This window comes from Bacillus rossius, chromosome 16 (genome assembly GCF_032445375.1).
Source record: "Bacillus rossius redtenbacheri isolate Brsri chromosome 16, Brsri_v3, whole genome shotgun sequence".
NCBI classification, from domain to species: Eukaryota; Metazoa; Arthropoda; class Insecta; order Phasmatodea; family Bacillidae; genus Bacillus; species Bacillus rossius.
Window position 1 is genome coordinate 37,140,022 of NC_086343.1, and position 19,441 is coordinate 37,159,462.

At 35.7% G+C, this 19,441-nt stretch overlaps 1 protein-coding gene across 1 annotated transcript in view; it reads right to left on the reverse strand.

The window, feature by feature from the left end:
- LOC134540132 (protein misato homolog 1) overlaps positions 1–19,441 on the reverse strand; it is a 138,958-nt gene that overhangs the window by 30,845 nt on the left and 88,672 nt on the right. The window contains exon 7 of the mRNA XM_063382658.1: positions 3,860–4,077. Coding sequence (XP_063238728.1) covers positions 3,860–4,077 — 218 coding nt within the window. The remainder of the gene's footprint in view (positions 1–3,859; positions 4,078–19,441) is intronic.

A 19,441-nucleotide genomic window follows, 5' to 3' on the forward strand; every position in this document is an offset into this window, starting at 1 on the left:
ACTGTTTCTTTCTCATTCATTCTCACGTGGTCGTTCATGGGAGAGAGGGAAAAAAACCCCATCATCGATGAGCGCGTATTTTTCCGTTTAAATTGCAGCATGCCAAACATGAATGTTATATATAATTATTTTGAGAGAAGCAGTGATCACAATTCAAGCACATGCAAAGTGTGCAAGAAAGTGCTATCCACTCCAAGATGTAAGTATGGTAATAATTATAAAAATAATAACAATAATTCACATTTTAAGAATTTTAAAACATCGCTAAAGTTAATCGGTTATAAACACATTTAGTAATAATGCTTAAAATAATCACTGATTAAAATCAACAATCTGTTTGGGGGGGGGACATTTTATTTTCATACATTTGAGAAAAATTAATTGTTTTTCATTAGAGATTTAGTAATGTATTAAATTATTTAAATAATTTGATTTGAAAAATACATATATTGGTAGGAAAGTTAAGTAAAATGACATATTGTTGCAGCAACAACAACTACACTCATTTGTCATTTGAAGAAGCACGAACAAGAATGGAAAAGTTATGTGGAAGAAAAAAAAGTTTCTGAATTGAAGAACCCTGTTCCAAAAACAAGAGATATGAAACACAAACAACAGACACTTGAAAATGTTTTTTCAAAAAGAATGAAATTTTCTTCTAATGATCCGAGGGCCAAGTCAATAACAAAAAGTATTTGTTTAATGCTTTCAAGAGGACTTCTTCCGTACAGTTTTGTCGAAGAGAAGGGCTTTGCTGACCTTATGGCAAATCCTCATGTAGCACTAAATTACCAAATCCCCAGTCGGACCACATTCTCGAACAATTACGTTCCTGCTCTTTTTGAAGAAATGCAGGAAAAAATGAAGGTAATGCTGAAAACAGACTACCCATCACTACAGTCACTTAGCATTACCTCTGATGGTTGGACATCTTCAGCTGTTGACAAGTACGTGAGCATAACTTGCCACTACATCACCCCACAATTTGTCAGTAATTCCTTCACCATGGACATTATCCTCATGAATTAATCCAACACTAGTGTGAACATTAGCGCAGCTTTGTGTCAGACACAGGAAGACTGGGACATACCTGTGCAAAATTCAACCATTCCAATATATTGTGTAACAGACAATGGAGCCAATTTCAGAAGTGCCGCCACTCGTTTATTTTTGCCTGTACAGTGTTTTGCCCACACCTTGCAAATTGCCATCAATGATGCAAAAAAAGAAACAGTAGGAGTGGCAACGTTGCTAACAAAGTGCAAGGCGATAGTAGGCCATTACAGGCGGAGCAGTACAGCTAGACAGTCTCTCCATGCCATGCAGAAAAAATTTGATTTGCCTAAACTTGAAGTTATTCAATATGTTGACACGAGGTGGTCAAGTGAATATTTAATGTTAAAAAGGCTTCTGGAAATGCAAAGTGCACTGAATGCAGAAATGGCCAGTCCCCAAAACACCAGTGATGTGCATATGCTAACACCACAGGAATGGAGACATATGAGCGGACTTGTAGAGATTCTGCAACCTCTTGTAGAGGCAACAGAAGAGATAAGTGGGGAAAACTATCCCACTTCAAGCATGGTAATACTGCTTAGAGTCACATCTGACACGCTGCATTCGGTATAAAACTGAAGGAATCATGTTTGCAAGGAATTTGCTGAAAGCAGTAAAATCCAAATTCGGCATTTATAAGGAAGATTCAATTAACTTACCTGCAGTGATTGTGGACCCAAGATTCCGAGGTACTTTGGTTGGCAAAGTGGTTGCTGTAGCTACTTTAGAGAGTGAGTTAAATAAAATGAACATAGACATAAAGAGTTTGCAAGCTGTACAACAAACATATTCACCAAGCAGCAGCAGCTCCTCTTCTCTCTGGTCTGCGTTTGAAGAACTGACCAACAAACAGTCCAGTTGTGGTGACTGTGTGGATGAACTGACAAAATACTTAAATGACAAGTGCATCGATAGAAAGAGTAACTCACTGCTATGGTGGAATGAAAACAAAATGATATATCCGAATGTGTCAAAGGTGGCTTTAAAATACTTAGGGATACCTGCAACCCAAGTCAGCAGTGAAAGACTGTTTTCCACAGCTGGAAATATTGTTACTCAGAGGCGTCACAATCTGCTTCCTGAACATGTTCGACAACAAGTTTTCCTTCATGAAAATTTTAAGTACTTTTAATAGTGTAAATGAAAATGATATTTTTTACATACATTCACATATACTGTCATGTCCTTTGTGTTTAAGCAACTGTTTGTTTAAGCAATTCTTGTATTCCATGTTGATCTGTTGATTGTATAAGAATATGGTTTGTTGTCAAATTTAACTTAATAACTTAGTATATACTAGTACACTACCATTACTTGCTGTATGTTTAAATGTTAACTTTTCAACTTCTCAACATTGTTTTTATGCTCTCAAGTCCTATATAGTTTCATGGCAATACTTTCATTTTTTTAATTGTTTATTGGATGCTTAATTTTTCTCATTTCATGTGTTAGAACTTTTTTACTTTACTAATGAAAACCAGATAAATAAATTTTACAAATTTTAAAGAAATGAAAAGTTCTTATTTTTCCTGTGGATCAAGACATTTAACTGTACTTATGTAGTATACATACATTTTTTGAAGATGTTTGGTACAATGGAATTTGCTTTAGTCCATGTAATCATGATGAAACATATGTAACAATATTTTTTATATTTAAAATTATGTTATTTCAAATCCTTCGACTTCGATTTTCCTTCGACATTCCTTCGCACAAAATAAGCTTCGCTTCGACTTCGCTTCGCATTTAAAAAGAGACCTTCGCACATGCCTACTTATTACAAATCATTATATTGTAAAAGTGCATCATGTATCAGATAAATTACACTGTTGCGTTGTGGAGAAATTATCATCATGGAACATTTTAGTGTCATTATGATATTTTCTTTTTTAATAAACCCAATATATAAAAATATAAAACCAGTAACACCAAAATCTCCTGTTTTAAAAACACAATTGGCCTGAAAATAAAAAACATAAAATCTTGTTTCTAGTTAGTGGGCATTAGTAAGCATTATTTATTGACAGTTAAGTGGGCCAGTAAGTAGTCAAGAGTGGCGATCCAACTTCTTTGTCCTTTAAACCATACTGTCCCTTCGTGGTGAATTACTTAAACAACGTCCAAAAAAAAATGGCTGCAAGAGTTTTGCATAAATCTGTAAAAACCTTACCCGAATGGATCCTCAAACTTTCATGAAATACCCTGAGTAAAAGGTCTTTGATCCAGCAATCTATGATTCCGCACAGTCTGTAATCCAGCACTCATCAATGCATTGTTGAGCCTGGCTGCCACGCTGAATCATTAACTGCCAGCATTCTTAGTTCTCTCAGAGTTTTATCATTACTGTCTGTTTTCATTTTAGTAGTTTCCTGTTTGTAGGGGGATTACAGTTCACAGTTTTACATGTGGTATTCCCGTGAAAATTATACTGACGTTCGATGATACAGTATGGCCGTGGTGCAGAAAGTATTGGATTTATGACCTTTCACGGCGTATTTTTTTTTTTATTTATTAATTTTTCAAGGTGTTTTCACACTTTTCCTCTTAAAAGCTACTTGGAGCCACATCACTTGGCATCACAGTTCTCTATAAATACACAAGTAGAACAGTCCCCTTTAACCGAATATATTGCAAGAACGTTGTTTTATGTTTAAAGGTTTATGTGATAAGCTAGTTTCTTTACATGGTTTTCGAGCCTCAGTCTTAAATCACGACTGATGAAATAGCAACCCCCTCCTAAGCATGCAAATGTAAAGGTGAACTGTACCGAGAGTACGTCCACGTGACCCGGGGGAACACTCACTGGTGTCGGGGAAGCGAGCGGCGACGCCCACCGAGCCGTCCACCTGCACGCGGTCGGAGAAGAAGTGGGGGAAGGGAGCGGAGGCGCGGCATGCGGAGCTGGCGGCCGTGACGTGCGAGAGCGTGGCGTAGCTGCAGCACGAGAGGAAGAGTCGCAGCATCTCCTGGACCGTGGAGCAGGCGTGCGCCGGGTTGCCGCTCTGCAGGGGCGTCTCCGGCCTGAGACACACCGAGCCCCCGGCATCAGTCAGGCAAAGGTACTTCAGCTCATTTCCCTGTCTCATGCGTCTAGCTGGCAAAATAACAGCTATGCTAAAATATAAGTTACTATAAAAACACACTTTGACAAACTGTAGAGTAGGTACCGCTAATGCAAACTCGTTAATCCAAAAATCCCGCTTATCCAAAAGATTTTACGGTACAAATAAACAATAAAAATTAATGCTTTGTATTTCGAAAATTATTTTTGACGTCTTCACTCAATTATCAACAATCTATTGATTTAGTGCTTTTAAAAGTGTTTATAGGCTGTGTTAGGTGATAACTTAATGCTTACAGAGATGCATTTTACTACACACTTTTGTATTACGGCAATTATTCGGCTAATCCGAACAGGCCTCTACCCCGATTGGTTTGAATTAGCGAGAATTTACTGTACATACATGTTATGAATATTTGACTATAAATATTTTCGTGCACTGTTATCATTTTGATAATTACTACGTAACCATCACTAGCAGTCTGATAAAGATACCAAATACATTTGTTGGATAAAACTTTGAAAGTGGCAGACACATACATTATAAATTGACCAATTGTGATTAAACTGAAGACTAAAACCTATAGGTGTTTGATTTTGCTTAAAATTAACACACAGTTCTCCTAACGTGCGCTGCACATAGCAGTCATTAGAACTATCGCAAAACCAACCACTTCTTTTACTCTTGTAACACTTTGCAATTTTTTTTTTATTCATCCAAGCTATTTTCACAAATTTGTTCTTACAAGCTATGTACCCCATTTACCTCAATATAAGAAAATGATTTTTACCAAAACTGATGAAACTAAAAGTGGGGGTCGCAATTCATTCACAAAATTGTATTTTGTGATTTGGAACAGCTTAGTGGAAAAACTACACAAACCGCCTGTATACTGAGTTACTTATGCCACTTTGGTCCGGGGCTTCCTGACCCTCTGCACAGGCGCGAAAGACAAGAGAGGATAACAATGAGAGAGAGTGCAAATGGAGTTTTTTTCTTCCGCTTCTCTTCAGGGTGGCTGCTGGCGAAGGCAACCCTTCCCCCCCCCCCCCCCCCAAACACTCCTTTCAAAATCACTCTCCCAGGCGACCACGGCAATTTTTTTCTTTCTGAAGGACTGCTTTTGAACCACAGCCATAAAACACAATTTTTCTTTCTTCTAACTGCAGCCTGTGGTTCAAAAAAGGCCATGAAAATAACTCTAGTGACAAAAGTTTCACCAGAAAAGGTTTACTAAACATTTAATAAATTTACTAGTATCAATAAGGTAAATCTGTATTGTACGGATTAGCGCCAACAAAAATCGTACAAATATGAAATAACTTTCATTATATGCTATCTTACGTCCTCTTTTCAGAACCGCCTGCGGAGATTAAAAATTCCAATTACTTTTGGAGATATCGAATTTTTTAATATTCATTTTTCGGCGATTTTTTAAAAAAAAAATTTAAAAATCCGAAAATACCTTTATTCTGTGCTCTTTAACTTCCTCTTTTCATTAAACCCGGCGGAGATAAGAAATTCCAAATACTTTAGGAGATATGGAATTTTTTAATTTTCGTGATGTGCACTGATGCGTAGTTTGAGCGGGAAGCCTACGATTCACACATCCTTCTGGACATACCCGAATACTCACGTTGGCTAGCCTTCTTTTCTTAAAATTAGCAAGAAGTAATTAAAATTACTTTAAAACACTGTGGATGGTTGCTTATATTAGGTAAGTATAGCTACATTAAAAAAACTGTAAAATCATTTTATGGTTGCTTAGCAAATAACTTTTTAATATGTAGCTATCCAGCGCTAGGAAACCGTTCACATGATTTCACAGTATTTTTAATGTAGCTATCCTAACCAAATCAACCATCCACAATGTTTTGAAGTATTTATAATGTAGCTAACATAACCTAATTGACCATTAGTTTTCATGAGTTGCATATTTATTTACAATAAACAAAAAAAAAAAACAGAAGATGCACGATCGGGCGTTGGCCTCTCGTCTGTTGAAAGAAGGCTTGCCAACGTGAGTATTCGGGTATGTCCAGAAGGATGAGTGAATCGTAGGCTTCCCGCGTTTCCACCATTGTTGCTTGTTTACAAGTATGATTTTTTTTTTTTTTTCGCGACGTAGTTGAACGACTACATCACGTAAAAAGAAAATTACGTGAGTTCCTACTGTTCATCCTTTTTCCCGGTTTGTTAGGTCAGGTCAGCTACTTTATAAATACTTTAAAAGTAAACAACCATTAAAATTAATTTTATTATTTTTAATGTCCGTTCAGTTTCAAAGTATTTATACTGTAGCTGACCTGACCTAATCTACCTTTGTCCCGTTTTGTTAGATCAGGTCAGTTACATTATAAATACTTAAAACTATACAAGTAAAATTAATTAATATTATTTTTAATTTCCGTTTATTTTGAAGTATTTATCATGTAACTAACCTTACCTAATGGAAAATTTCTGTTATTTAGGCATTCACGCACACACGGCAAAATATAAAATGGCGTCTGTTGAATGATTACATAGGGCTTGTATTGCAAAATAAGAACGGCGATATCTCCAAAAGTAATTGGAATTTTTAATCTCCGCAGGCGGTTTTGAAAAGAGGACGTAAAATAGCATATAATGAAAGTTATTTCATATTTGTACGATTTTTTTTGGCGCTAATCCGTACAATACAGATTTAATAATTAGTATTACATTAACCTTGTTGCCAGCTTGAATTTATGAAATGTACTGGAATAAAATTGGTAAATATTTACTTGGGCGGTATTTCGAAAAAAAATGTTAAAAATCCGAAAATACCTTTATTATATGCTCTTCAACTTCCTCTTTTCATTAAAAGCGGCGGAGATTAGAAATTCCAAATACTTTAGGAGATATCGAATTTTTAAATTTCAGCACAAAACCAGCGCATTCCTGTGGCGTGCGTGCACCATTGTTTCTTGTTTACGTACGAGTATTTTTTTTTATTGGATAATGATGTCACGTGATTGTTCGTGATAGGCCAGAATTCAAATTAACTAATACGTGATTATTTAGTTCAATTATTGTTTAAAACGGTGTTTAATTACCGCCTCCAACTTAGGTGAGTTTTTAACGTTTCTAATTTTAAAGTCTTAAGGTGGGTCTACACTATATAACAAAAACATGTTATATTTGTAACATGTTATACAACAAGTTATACAACTTGTTTCATAACATGTTACATAACAAGTTATATAATAAGTTATATAACAAGTAATACAACTTGTTTCATAACATGTTACATGTTTTTAAATATGTATACCAGTGTGGACAAACGGCCAACATGTTATACAACAAGTTATTTAACTTCCTTTGATCTTTACCGACACTGCATGGGAAACATATAACTTGTTTTATAACACTTATTTTGTTATAAAACATGGTGTTATATAACATTTTTCTTCACGTTTTCATAACAAGTTATATAACTTTGTTGTGTAACTTGTAATATAATTTTCATTCTTTTCATTTTGTAACATGTTGTATAACTTTGTAATATAACATTTTATAACTTGTTTTGTTACACAGTGTAGACCCACCTTTATTTGTTATTTTGATATTGTTGCGCAAGTAATAAGTAACAAAAAAATTTACGTCAGTTGTTACTGTACATCCTTTGTTACGGGTTTGTAAGGTAAGGTCAGTTACATTATAAATAATTTAAAACTAAGGAATAATTAAAATTAATTCACATTATTTTTAATATCACCTTAGTTTGAAAGTATTTATAATGTAACTGACCTGACATAATCGACCATTTTAGTTTACTGTTCACCCTTTGTCCGGGTTTGTTTGGTCAGGTCAGTTACATTATAAATATTTTAAAACTAAACAGCCATTAAAATTAATTCACAAAATAATTTTTAATGTCGGCTTAGTTTGAAAGTTATAATAATGTAACTGACCTGACCTAATCAACCATTTTATTAATTACGCATTCACGATTCATGTATTCACGTCTCACGAACACACGGCAAAATAACAAAAATGGCGCCGCTGGAATGGTTCCACAGGTCTTGTATTGCAAAATTAAAAAATTCGATATCTCCTAAAGTATTTGGAATTTCTTATCTCCGCCGCTTTTAATGAAAAGAGGAAGTTGAAGAGCATATCATAAAGGTATTTTCGGATTTTTAACATTTTTTTGCAAATACCGCTCAACTACATATGATGAAATTTAAAAATTCGATATCTCCTAACGTATTTGGAATTTCTTACCTCCGCCACTTTTAATGAAAAGAGGAAGTTAAAGAGCATAAAATAAAGGTATTTTCGGATTTTTAACATTTTTTTTCGGAAATACCGCCCAGGTAAATATTTACCACGTTCTGCATCAACATTTGATTTTGGGAACCAGATTGCCCTTAAACTGGCTTGAGCAAATTCACTGTAGTCCCCTTTAAGGCAGCAAAGTACCTTTGCAACATCAATTTGGCTTGTTTCTGGCAATGAAAGTTCATCCTAAATAGTTTTTTGAAACCAACATAGCCATGTATGAATGTATCAATGGGAAGATGGGAAACAGAAGGCAAGTTATGCAGAGACTTCTGTAGGTTTGCAACTTCTATGCTAACCCTACTCACATTTCTTGGGTTGAACAGCAAATTAATGGCATTAAAGACTCTTAGACAAGGATGCCGTTTAACAGATGAGTTTTGCCTCAAACGCTTATGTTTCTCACTCGCGACATGTTTCACAAGCGTATCGCGTCTCTCGTAGTCTAGCCTGCAGTTACAGAATTTGCACGTTAAAATTTTATCACTGAAATAAAATCCTTTGCTGGAAAATTCTTTCGATCGGTCACTGGTAGAAAACTTCGTTTTAGGCATTATCAAAAATTTTTAATCACATAGGAAGAATTTAACCTCCTAATACCCAAAAACTTGCCGTGCTGGAAAGATCAAAACAATGGAGAATATATGTGAATACAAACGCATACCGAATACCAACATACGCACGTGAAAATTAATACCGACATAAACATGTACTATTTATTATTTACAATCGTTACGTTAAGCAGGGTTAATTTTATTTTCGTACCCTACGTACTTTATTTTAAATAAACAGTAAAAGCAATGAGCTTTAGTGTGTAATATTTTAATGATTCAAAACGTAATCATATTTGGGACGTTTGTTATTTCTGTATTTACAGAAAGTGAACGGCGGCCATTGTATCATAGTTATCAACATCTTAAATTATTATGGTACACAAGATTACCGTTTAAAGAAAATATTACGTTAATTCCGAGACTTCATTTTAAAATCTATAATGAATCACCGTCGCATTCGCATATAATATATATGGCTGCTAGTTACTGTCAGAAATATTTGATTGTGCTGAAGATAGTGAGTTGTCCTTACAGAATGGAAAAAAAAAAAAAAACGTAAGTAATCAGGATAGACGAAATTTCGTGACGTATCGTGGATTTCGCACAATTTAGTTTTATTTCGTGTTTTCAATAGACTTGTGTAGTTCGCGAACGAACTAGTTCGGAAGAGCGCTCCCACAGACGAACTACGCGAACTAGTTTCCAGATCCCTCGCTCCTCAGTTCATTAGTTCGTTCTTTTTCCGATCTCCTTCTTTTAGTTCTGTGCACATGATCTGGCTCTTATCAAAAGTCGTCACTCGTTCGCCCTTTCGGGTATTAATTACGGCTTTGTCGCTGGTCTTTTTGGCTGGCTATCGTTATCGCTCGGGTCGGATAGCTTAAATTTCAGACGTCTAATGGATACTGACTTTACAAAAATGTTGACTCTTGATCGCTGCAAATGTTTACTGCAATGAATCATTTTCAGATGATAGCTTTATACTCGTGACCGAGCACGGTACCTTCGCGGTGGGGAAACCGTGGTGTATACTGAGAACAAGTCAGACATAATTACATTAGGTAGTTATATCAGTGTTTACAAAATGATTTCAATATTCATAAAATAATTTTGACAGCTGATGACAACTTTAATATTAAAATTTTGACTTATATAAAACCATTGTTAAATAAACTTATTTTTGACGTGACAACGTCTAATAAATCGATGAACGCCAGATGCACGCACGAAAAAGTGTCCCGTTACGCACATTGTCACGTTACGCTGTGTACCGTTACGCTCATTGTACGCTTGCGCCGCATCTATCTCTCTTCCACTCGATTGGAACAACCATCGATTTGACTTTTTCGAGGCATATTAAACTTGAAACACTCCCATTTGTTTCCTACTTTTCCTATCATCGTCCTATCCTTAACAGAATAACACAGATTGGAAGAAGTTAAATAGCAAACATGTATAAAAGTTATAGTTAAAATAATATCTTCGTTAAAGTAATAAACATATTTGCATTAATGAGTGCAAATAAAAGTACATTTATCAATTAAATTGTAGATTTCATTTCACTCCTTCTTTGTATAAATACAAAATAGTGATAATTCAATAACAATGATTAAATTTTATTAATAGAAGTATGCTATCATTTCATCAATGTTTTGTTATGACGTCACGTTAAACTTTCGTCCGTAAACCGACTTTACAGACAAACATTTTTTTCTAAAACTTAAAAAAAATTAAAATTTGTATTTTTATAGGCATAAAACGGTACTTTATTCACTAAAATAAACACATTTCATAAATAATGTTTCTTAAACTAGCTAATAAATAAATTCTTTTAGAAATTAAAATTTTTCGATAATAGTGTATGTTAAGTGAAGAATAATAAATATAGTTTAAAAAACTAAAGAAACATGCTCTTAAAGATTATCAAACTAAAAAGGAAAAAATAATTTTAAAATTTAATTTATGACAATAGTATATAAGCAATACTAGTATAAATGAGAAAAAAGCTTGAGGCGCTTTGTGCCATATTTTTTGTATATTAAGCGCCCCATGCATTTTTCTCATTTATACTAGTATTGCTTATATACTATTGTCATAAATTAAATTTTAAAATTATTTTTTCCTTTTTAGTTTGATAATCTTTAAGAGCATGTTTCTTTAGTTTTTTTAAACTATATTTACTTTAACTTTTTAGTTTGATATTCTTTAAAAGCATGTTTTTTTAGTTTTTTAAACTATATTTATTTTTAACTTTTTAGTTTGATATTCTTTAAAAGCATGTTTTTTTTAGTTTTTTAAACTATATTTATGTATAATTATCATAGGGAAATGAGTTACCGACACTACCTATTACCATCTGAGATAACTATTTGGAGTTGCAACGTCACAAAGAAATAGTAAAGTCTCTCCGAAACATTTACAATTAGATGTATGGATATAATCTTAGAATTTACCGAAAAAAAAAAATATATTTTTTTTTTCGGCGTGGCCGGGAGTAGAGCCCACGATCACTGAATCCGAAAGCTGACTCCACAGAAATCGCGCGCCTTAGACCACTCGGCTAACGAACGTAATGAAATTGGTGGGACACTTTACAGTGATGGGCCACTCACTCTTAGTCGAAAGAGTTACAGACGGACAGACAAACAACATACAGGTGAAGCTAATATAAAGCATGTAACATGTAACATGTAATAATAGTTAAGCAAGCTGAAAGGCTAGCACAGAGGAAGGAACAATTGAAACTGGTAAAAGTATGTGCTTTGCAAGAAAACAAAACTTAGTCAAAAGAGTTACAGACGGACAGACAGAGTTACAGACGGACAGACAAACATACAGGTGAAGCTAATATAAAGCATGTAAAAACAGAACTGTTATATACACCATTTTACCCAATTATGTAAATTATTGTTTTATTTACTCATTTGATGTATAATAACCCAAAAAAAGGATAATAATCTAGGCGTTCACAACACTGATCATTATAAAAAATAACTATTATAACATACAAAGAAGATCGCCTGCAGTAGCGGTAGCAAAGCGAACGAACTATCTGTGACCTGTTCGAGATGGGAGCGGACGAACTAAAAGAGCGACCTAGTTCGCCAAGGAGCTGCGAACTAAAAGGAGCGCTCCCGGTCGCGAACTACAATGCGCAAGTCTAGTTTTCAAGCGGTTTTCGGTGTTATTTCGTTTTATCGCGCATTACCATATAATCGTGCCTCTACGCATGATGTTTTTGGTCCCGCTAGTAGATGCCGAGCGCTTTGTGTTGGTATCTTTTCCGTATAAAATGATGTATTTTAAGGCTGTTCAAGAGGTCCAAAAATCGTCCCTACTTCAGAATGACTTCAAACTGATACATCACTCACAATAGCATGAAAACTGATGGCCGAGCACCCTGACAGCGCCGTATAAGGGCCCACGCACACGAGCGACTGTGTGGCGCGACTGCGTGGCGCGACTGAGTGGCGAGGAGGTATACGCAGATAAGCCACCATTGAAAACGCGCGGAGCCTCGCACACGGGCGATAGTCGCGCGCCTCTGTGGCGGGCTGACGCGGGTCCCCGCGTCTCAGTCGCGCGACAGAGTGGCGCGTACGCATTCACACGGGCCACTTTCTGTGGCGCGACAGGCCCGCGCGGACTGTTTTCAAATGGCTTCTTACGATTCCGACCGTTTTATAATCGAGATAGAATCACGGCCAGAAATTTGGGATTCAGGAGTGATGCCTACAGCAACAAAATTGTGATGCCTACAGCAACAAAATTTTACGAGGAAAGGCTTGGGAAGAAATGTGTGCAATTTTTGTTGAAGATTTTGTTGACATGGATGCTGCAAGAAAGAACCAAGCAGTTATGTGTTGGTGCATTACAAAGTAAAATGTTTTTTGTTAATACCTAACTGCGTATTAAGTTGTATTTTAACATTCATAAATACCTTTTGATACAGCCTTCAAATATCAATATATCCGTTTAGGGATTTTTATAATCTTAACAAAGGTTTATAAAACTACCAAAATTATTTAAGAGTTATCTTGTATTTAATATTTGCGATGTTTTATATAAATTAGGATGGATTTAATAGTTTTCATAGTACTGTGTTGTAGGAATATAAGTTTATATTTAGCGTATGTAGGTGCATATAATACACACACAATAGAATAATAAAATATTAGGCTAGTCTGAAATATCCCTATGGGCTCCGGCTAAGTTCTGAATATTTTAATAACTGCGAAACAAAAGACAGTACCTACTACACATATATCACTAGGTTCCGGAAACACTGTTCAACCCTTGGGACGTAATTATAATGTAAGCAACAGCATAGGGAAGCCACCACCAACAATGAATACTCCGGAAAATTACCTTGTTTCAAATTTTTGTTTTTAGTTTTATTACTCATTATTACTCATCATGAAACACTCCAATCAACAACAATAAAATAACACATAGCATTGCATCACAAGTACGACGAGAGCTAAATATCTTTACAAAAATAGCACAAATCCATACTTGACTTGCTCAGATTTCTAATTGTATGCAACAATATTTGAAACTCGTAAATAAACAAATAATATTATTTGGAAAAATCGTCAGTGCCAACAATATGAAAGGTTCAATCTAGGATGTTATGTTCGGCGCTCGTTACAACAATAGTCAATTAACAATTGGTTCCAAGATGTTCAGTAACAATTCGGTCCACAACGCATGTTTTCATAAGGGGTTCAATAAATAATTTAAAATTAAATATACGAATATAAGCCTCAGCGGTAAGCACGGATCCTTTCACACAAGACCACTGGTTGGGCTAGATTGGCAACAATGGCTAATTTAAATGTCATGTAATTTTCTTATTTGTGACTTGATAAATTGTTTTTACTGGATTTAATCACATAAGAAACTGTGCCAGCGACGTAGTTCACATGTATGAAGCGGTAGGCATAGTAAATTTGAATCGGCGTCAGGTCGAACAATAGAGAAAATGACTATGGTAGCTTCTTTCTGCTATAGTAGAGACATAACTTATTTAGCCACACAATCTAAATAAATAATCAATAACTACATTAGTTTATCCTCCCTAGGACACTACCAACTGGACAATCAAAACAAAATATATATTATTTATAAAACTTTGATACAATGTGGATATCAAAAATGAACAAATACTATTAATACATTTCAAAAAGTTTCTTGAAATAATTAAACTGAGATATTTATTAAATAACTCGCATCATCATATTTTACCACATATTTTGACTTATTTATCAATGTAAAATAACGCCTTGTAGGCCTAGTTGTAGCTGAATTTAGTACTCATCATACCAAAAACTGTGCTGTTTCAGTAATAAAAAATCGAGAATACTGCAATAAAACTCAGATTGTGTTTTTGAAAGAAAAGTCAATCATGCATTCGATTCTGCCACGGCACAGATCCTTCTGTACTACAAAAGTAATCCGCGAACTTTTCTCTGATCGTTAAAGCCGATCGTGGACCACCTATTTGCACTACCTTAGTGTGATTGCAAGTCTCTCCTCGGCAGGTATACTTATTCTCATATTGGTGTCAGCCTTCTCGATATGAACTCTGAGCAATGCAAGAAGCTGTGCAAAAGATTCTTGTCTCATTCGAAAATAGTTGAAAAACTTCGAATTGTCTTCTTGAAGCGCACTCATAATAGTATAAAACTGCCCGTTAGTTAGCCGCTCCGATGTTATAGGGTGCATCCATAGTGATCGCTGTTGCCTACGACGCCGACGTCTCACGAGGAGAACAATGAGAAGAGCTTCCTCGTCGGAGTCCATGACCAGACTACATTTCTCTGTGGCGCTTCTCTGCAGCTTCGTCAATCACACGGGCCACCGTGTGGCGACACTCAGTGGCGCCACACGGTGGCTTGTTCACGCCACTCAGTCGCGCCACAGAGTCGCTCGTGTGCGTGGGCCCTAAGACTCAGGGTCGCGCCGCTGGGCATTCAGTGGCAAGACAGCCTTCAAAGGGGGAGGGTGTATCGCTCCGCTCCCGAACAATGGAAAAGCGACGCGCGTAAGAAAATTGACAGTGTCACTCCTAGCGGAGAGAAACCTAACTGCTTGAAGGCCGGAGCAGGTAGTCGCGCTGGCTTTGACTAGGGGAAGGGGGAGGATGTGACAGCTCGGGCTCGGACGGTCCTCGCTGCCCGGCTCGCAGGGCGCGGCGTCACATGTGTTCCTGCTCCGCAGACAATGGCATACTGCCACAGTTACCATTTCGCATATACTTCCTAGATTTTCTATAATGTTGCTTCATCCACATGCGCTCGGCCTGTGCAATAGATAAGCTTATGTAATTTATAGAGGCATAAATTTTTTATTTACTTATTGTCTACATCTAATAATACAGTAAATCAATATACATTTATATTGCAGAATGAGAGCCGTAACATTTCCCAATATGCATTATTGTATTTTATTGGCCAAGACAAAACCTGCTGCAATATTTTTTTTTAAATACTATCCTTGTCCAAGGGGGATTGGAAGATTGAACTGTTTCATTATATTTAAGAATAAACATTATTCAAGACTTAAATCACACGGCTAACGATGTGACTATTTTTGCATCAAATTACTTTATTAATACTTCCTTGATTTTCCCCACCAGTAAACTTTATTGCACTATTCACATGAAACACATTACGAAACCTGCAAGCTACAATGGCTATAAATCGATTCAGTATCTGTTGTTAGATCTTTATAAAACAAAAAGAGTTTTACTGTCATTTGCCTCATGTTCTGAAAACAAAAGAAGACTCATTTAAAATGCGGCGAGATGGCCGAAGCTGCGTTGTTTCGAAACTTATCTCCAGCAAGACTGAAATTATTCTGTCAAGTAGTTCACAGCCCACTAGACCCCTGTAGATGCCGTCGGATGTAGCCTAGGTGAGCAGGGTGATGCTAATACTTTTAATGACTTTTTTTAAAATCATGTTTTATTAACGTTACCCGATTTATGCAATAACTATTTTTAGAGGCCGGCGCACAAACTGACACGAAAGTACATTATATATTTAATTTAATAAAGTAATTATAGATATCATTTATGTGTCAGTCACTTGGTTACACATAGCACGCCAACATCTCTCCACGGCAATCCGGGTTTCCGGACAAATACCACTTGAGATGTTTGGTGATTGAGAGACGCGGTGAACGCTGTGAGTCTGAGCCAGTCTTTTTCAGTTATCCCTCACGTCAACGACGGTTTGAAAATATTAAAGTTCTTTGTATTCGTCACTACAGCACTGATAAAGAGTGGCATATGGACAAATTTTTTAAGTAAGAAAATATATTTTAAATAAAAAATAAATGCACCAGACAACTCAACATTTCCCCTCAGTGATAGGTGTGCTGCACGTGGAAAACGGTGATCATACTTGCAAATTGAGCTACTGAGTTGTTTCCTGCTTATTTTGGGATAACTGGTAAGATAAATATAGACTAAATGGTTGTTTTTTTCTGGGAAAAGTACAAAACCGTTTATACTAGAGGTGGGTCGAAAAGTATCAACCTGATACTTTGGCACTGATACGCGCCTGTATCAGGAACGGCAAACGAGTACACTTGAAAAGTATCAGAGACTTTAGTATCAGTTCAGAATTCAGCTGGAACAACACCACGGCCAATGAATACAGTACCCGATCGCAGATGACGGTCACTTGGGCGGAGCTTGTGAAAGGGGAGGGAGCAGGAACGACGAATAAGGGATAAAGAAGGGAAAGAATGTAGGGGAGGAAGCGCAGGGGAAGGCGTTGAAGCCTTGAAGGAGAGGCGCAAAGCGATATTGTTACAAGCAGGGCTGCCACTCATGGGTTTTTCCACCCAGATCTGGGTTTTCCAATGGTGTTTGGGTTTCTGGGTTTTTAAATAATTTATTCCAACAATTCTAGGTTTTTTATAATTTTAATTATTTTTATACCTAAAACAATAATAAAGGTAGTAGCTACTGTATCTGTTGCAATATCTGTTTGATAAATGCAAACAAGTCTATGTGTTTCACACACAAAAATACATATAAACACAAAACTAGTTTTCAAGAAGCTAAGTCGAATATTAAATTAGACACATTCTTCAAAGAGGCTTGCAGAACACAAAACCAATGCAACAATTAACCTTCAAACCAATCTTGTAGAATCAGACTCTGAATAAAGACTAACGTACATGATGCAGTTTTATAAAAACAATTACCGGTTTAATGGATGCAGTGATGGTGTTTGTTTTGTCATGTATATATTTGTAGGTTTTTTTATGATATGTACTGGTCCAAGAATTACTTATACAGCCATTTTGCTGCAGTGTAATTTTCTTGTATTGGTTGTATTTAACCGTTTTCAGTCTTGTAAGGTAATTAATTGTTTTATATTAAAACCAGTTATGTTTATATTTTTGAATTAGTACGCAAACATTTTCAACGATAGCATTTTAGACGCATCTGGGTTTTTTACCCATGTGTCTGGGTTTTTTTGTAGGTTATCTAGGTTTTTCATGAATATCAGAGTGGCAGCCCTGGTTACAAGTCGTTTTGTTTATTCTCCTACTTCAAAGTACGCTCAGTGCGCAGTGCGTGCACCGTCTCGTTCAATAATAAAACTAATGAAAATTTAATATTAAAAAGTACATTAATACAAGATATAATATTTATATTTGTGCACCTAACAGCTATGAAAATGCAAATAAATTCTCAGTTGACACTAATAACAGATGTAATCAACATATGGACTTTCTTTTTTCGAAAACAATTAGTAACTAGTGTTTTTATACATTAAAAATGCACGATTTTATCAAAAATAAAAAATAAAAAACAGATAGGTACATTAGTGAGCATACTATATCAATGTTTACGTTTCAAATGTTTCTTCAGATTAGTCGATGATTTATAACTCATTTTTTGTTTACACAAATTACAATTAGCAAACTCATTATTTTCCGTAAAAAAATTTCACACAAATGAAGTTTTTTTCGTGCACTTATCAATTCCTTATTTCACTATAATGATACTAACTACAAAGCATGACGGCCCGCAACATGGTGATACACGGCCAGGACGAACTGCAGAGAATGTTGTACTGATTGATACTGGTTGTATCAGGCGGGCATGAGAGTAACAGAGGTAGAGAATTACCAGGCGTGATAAATAATGTAACAGATTCTCCTTCCGGTCGCACGGTCTGCGTACGCGGAGCTTTGTTGCCTCCTGGGACCGTCTGATACAGAAGTATCAGAGACTTGTACCTAGGTACATTACTGTATCAGTATCAGGTTGGGACTGATACCGAAAATTGCTGTCCCAACCCACCTCTAGTTTATACAATTATACAACCAACAAAAATAAAACAACTATTTACAGTGTGTGAAAGTTTATGACACTGAGTAGAGAAAAACATTTTGTGTAGTAATAACTTTTATAATTTTTTTTTTTAACACTTCCACTCCCGCTAACGATATTATCATACATTCGAGTACATTTTATGGTAATAACTATTAAAATGTTAACCGGAGTATTTCCATAAAATTATCTTAACACCTATATATTTTATTTTGTATATCATGCTGATACAAATAATTTAGAATAAAATAAACGTCATCATGTAATATTTGTTATAAGTAGGGCTGATCGGTTGACCGAATTTTCGGTTCGGTTCGGTCATTTTAGTAAAAACCGAAGCCGAACCGAATTCCCAGAAAAAACCGATGATTCGGTTTTTATTAGGGCATTAAAAACTAACTTCAAGTACATATCTACCAAATAATGTATTTAACATTCATATTGGATAAGAAACGTACCGCTTGCATAATACATCAAAACACATTTAAGACGCATGCTAAGTTTTTCACTATAAAACGTTTAAATCATCTATTCTCTTAATGTTCGCCATTTTAACCATGGGATAGTAAAGTCTAAGCGTTTCTTACAGTTCACTATTTCCTATGTTTAACGTCGGAAGTTTCTGTCGGAATACTACTATTTTCTCTTAAATATATGGTTTTTTCTTATTTAAAGGATATATCACTTCCGTTACTAAAATAATATTTATTTAATTCCGGTTCGTAAGCTAAAACGGTAGAAGTTTCGTAGCATTGCTTAGTTCCGTTCGTATTCTGCAGGGCGCTCACGACGCATGGCGTCACTCAGTTCTATTTTCACATCACAGAATGCGCTATACGTGCGCTAGGATCGATTAGTTGCCTTCCAAGTTCCGTTCCAAATGGCAGTTGGAGAATGAATGTGCATGTCGTCAGTAGAGGTGTAAAAGTAACGAAAAAAAGTGTACCCGTATGTATTCGTTACTATAACAATCAGTACTCGTTACTATCGTATCGTTACTCGTTACTTCTGATACCGCATAACATGCAACGAATCGAGTCGTATTGCGTATGCGTACATTATGACGTCGCGTAAATAATAATAATTAGAATACATACAATTAACAATAT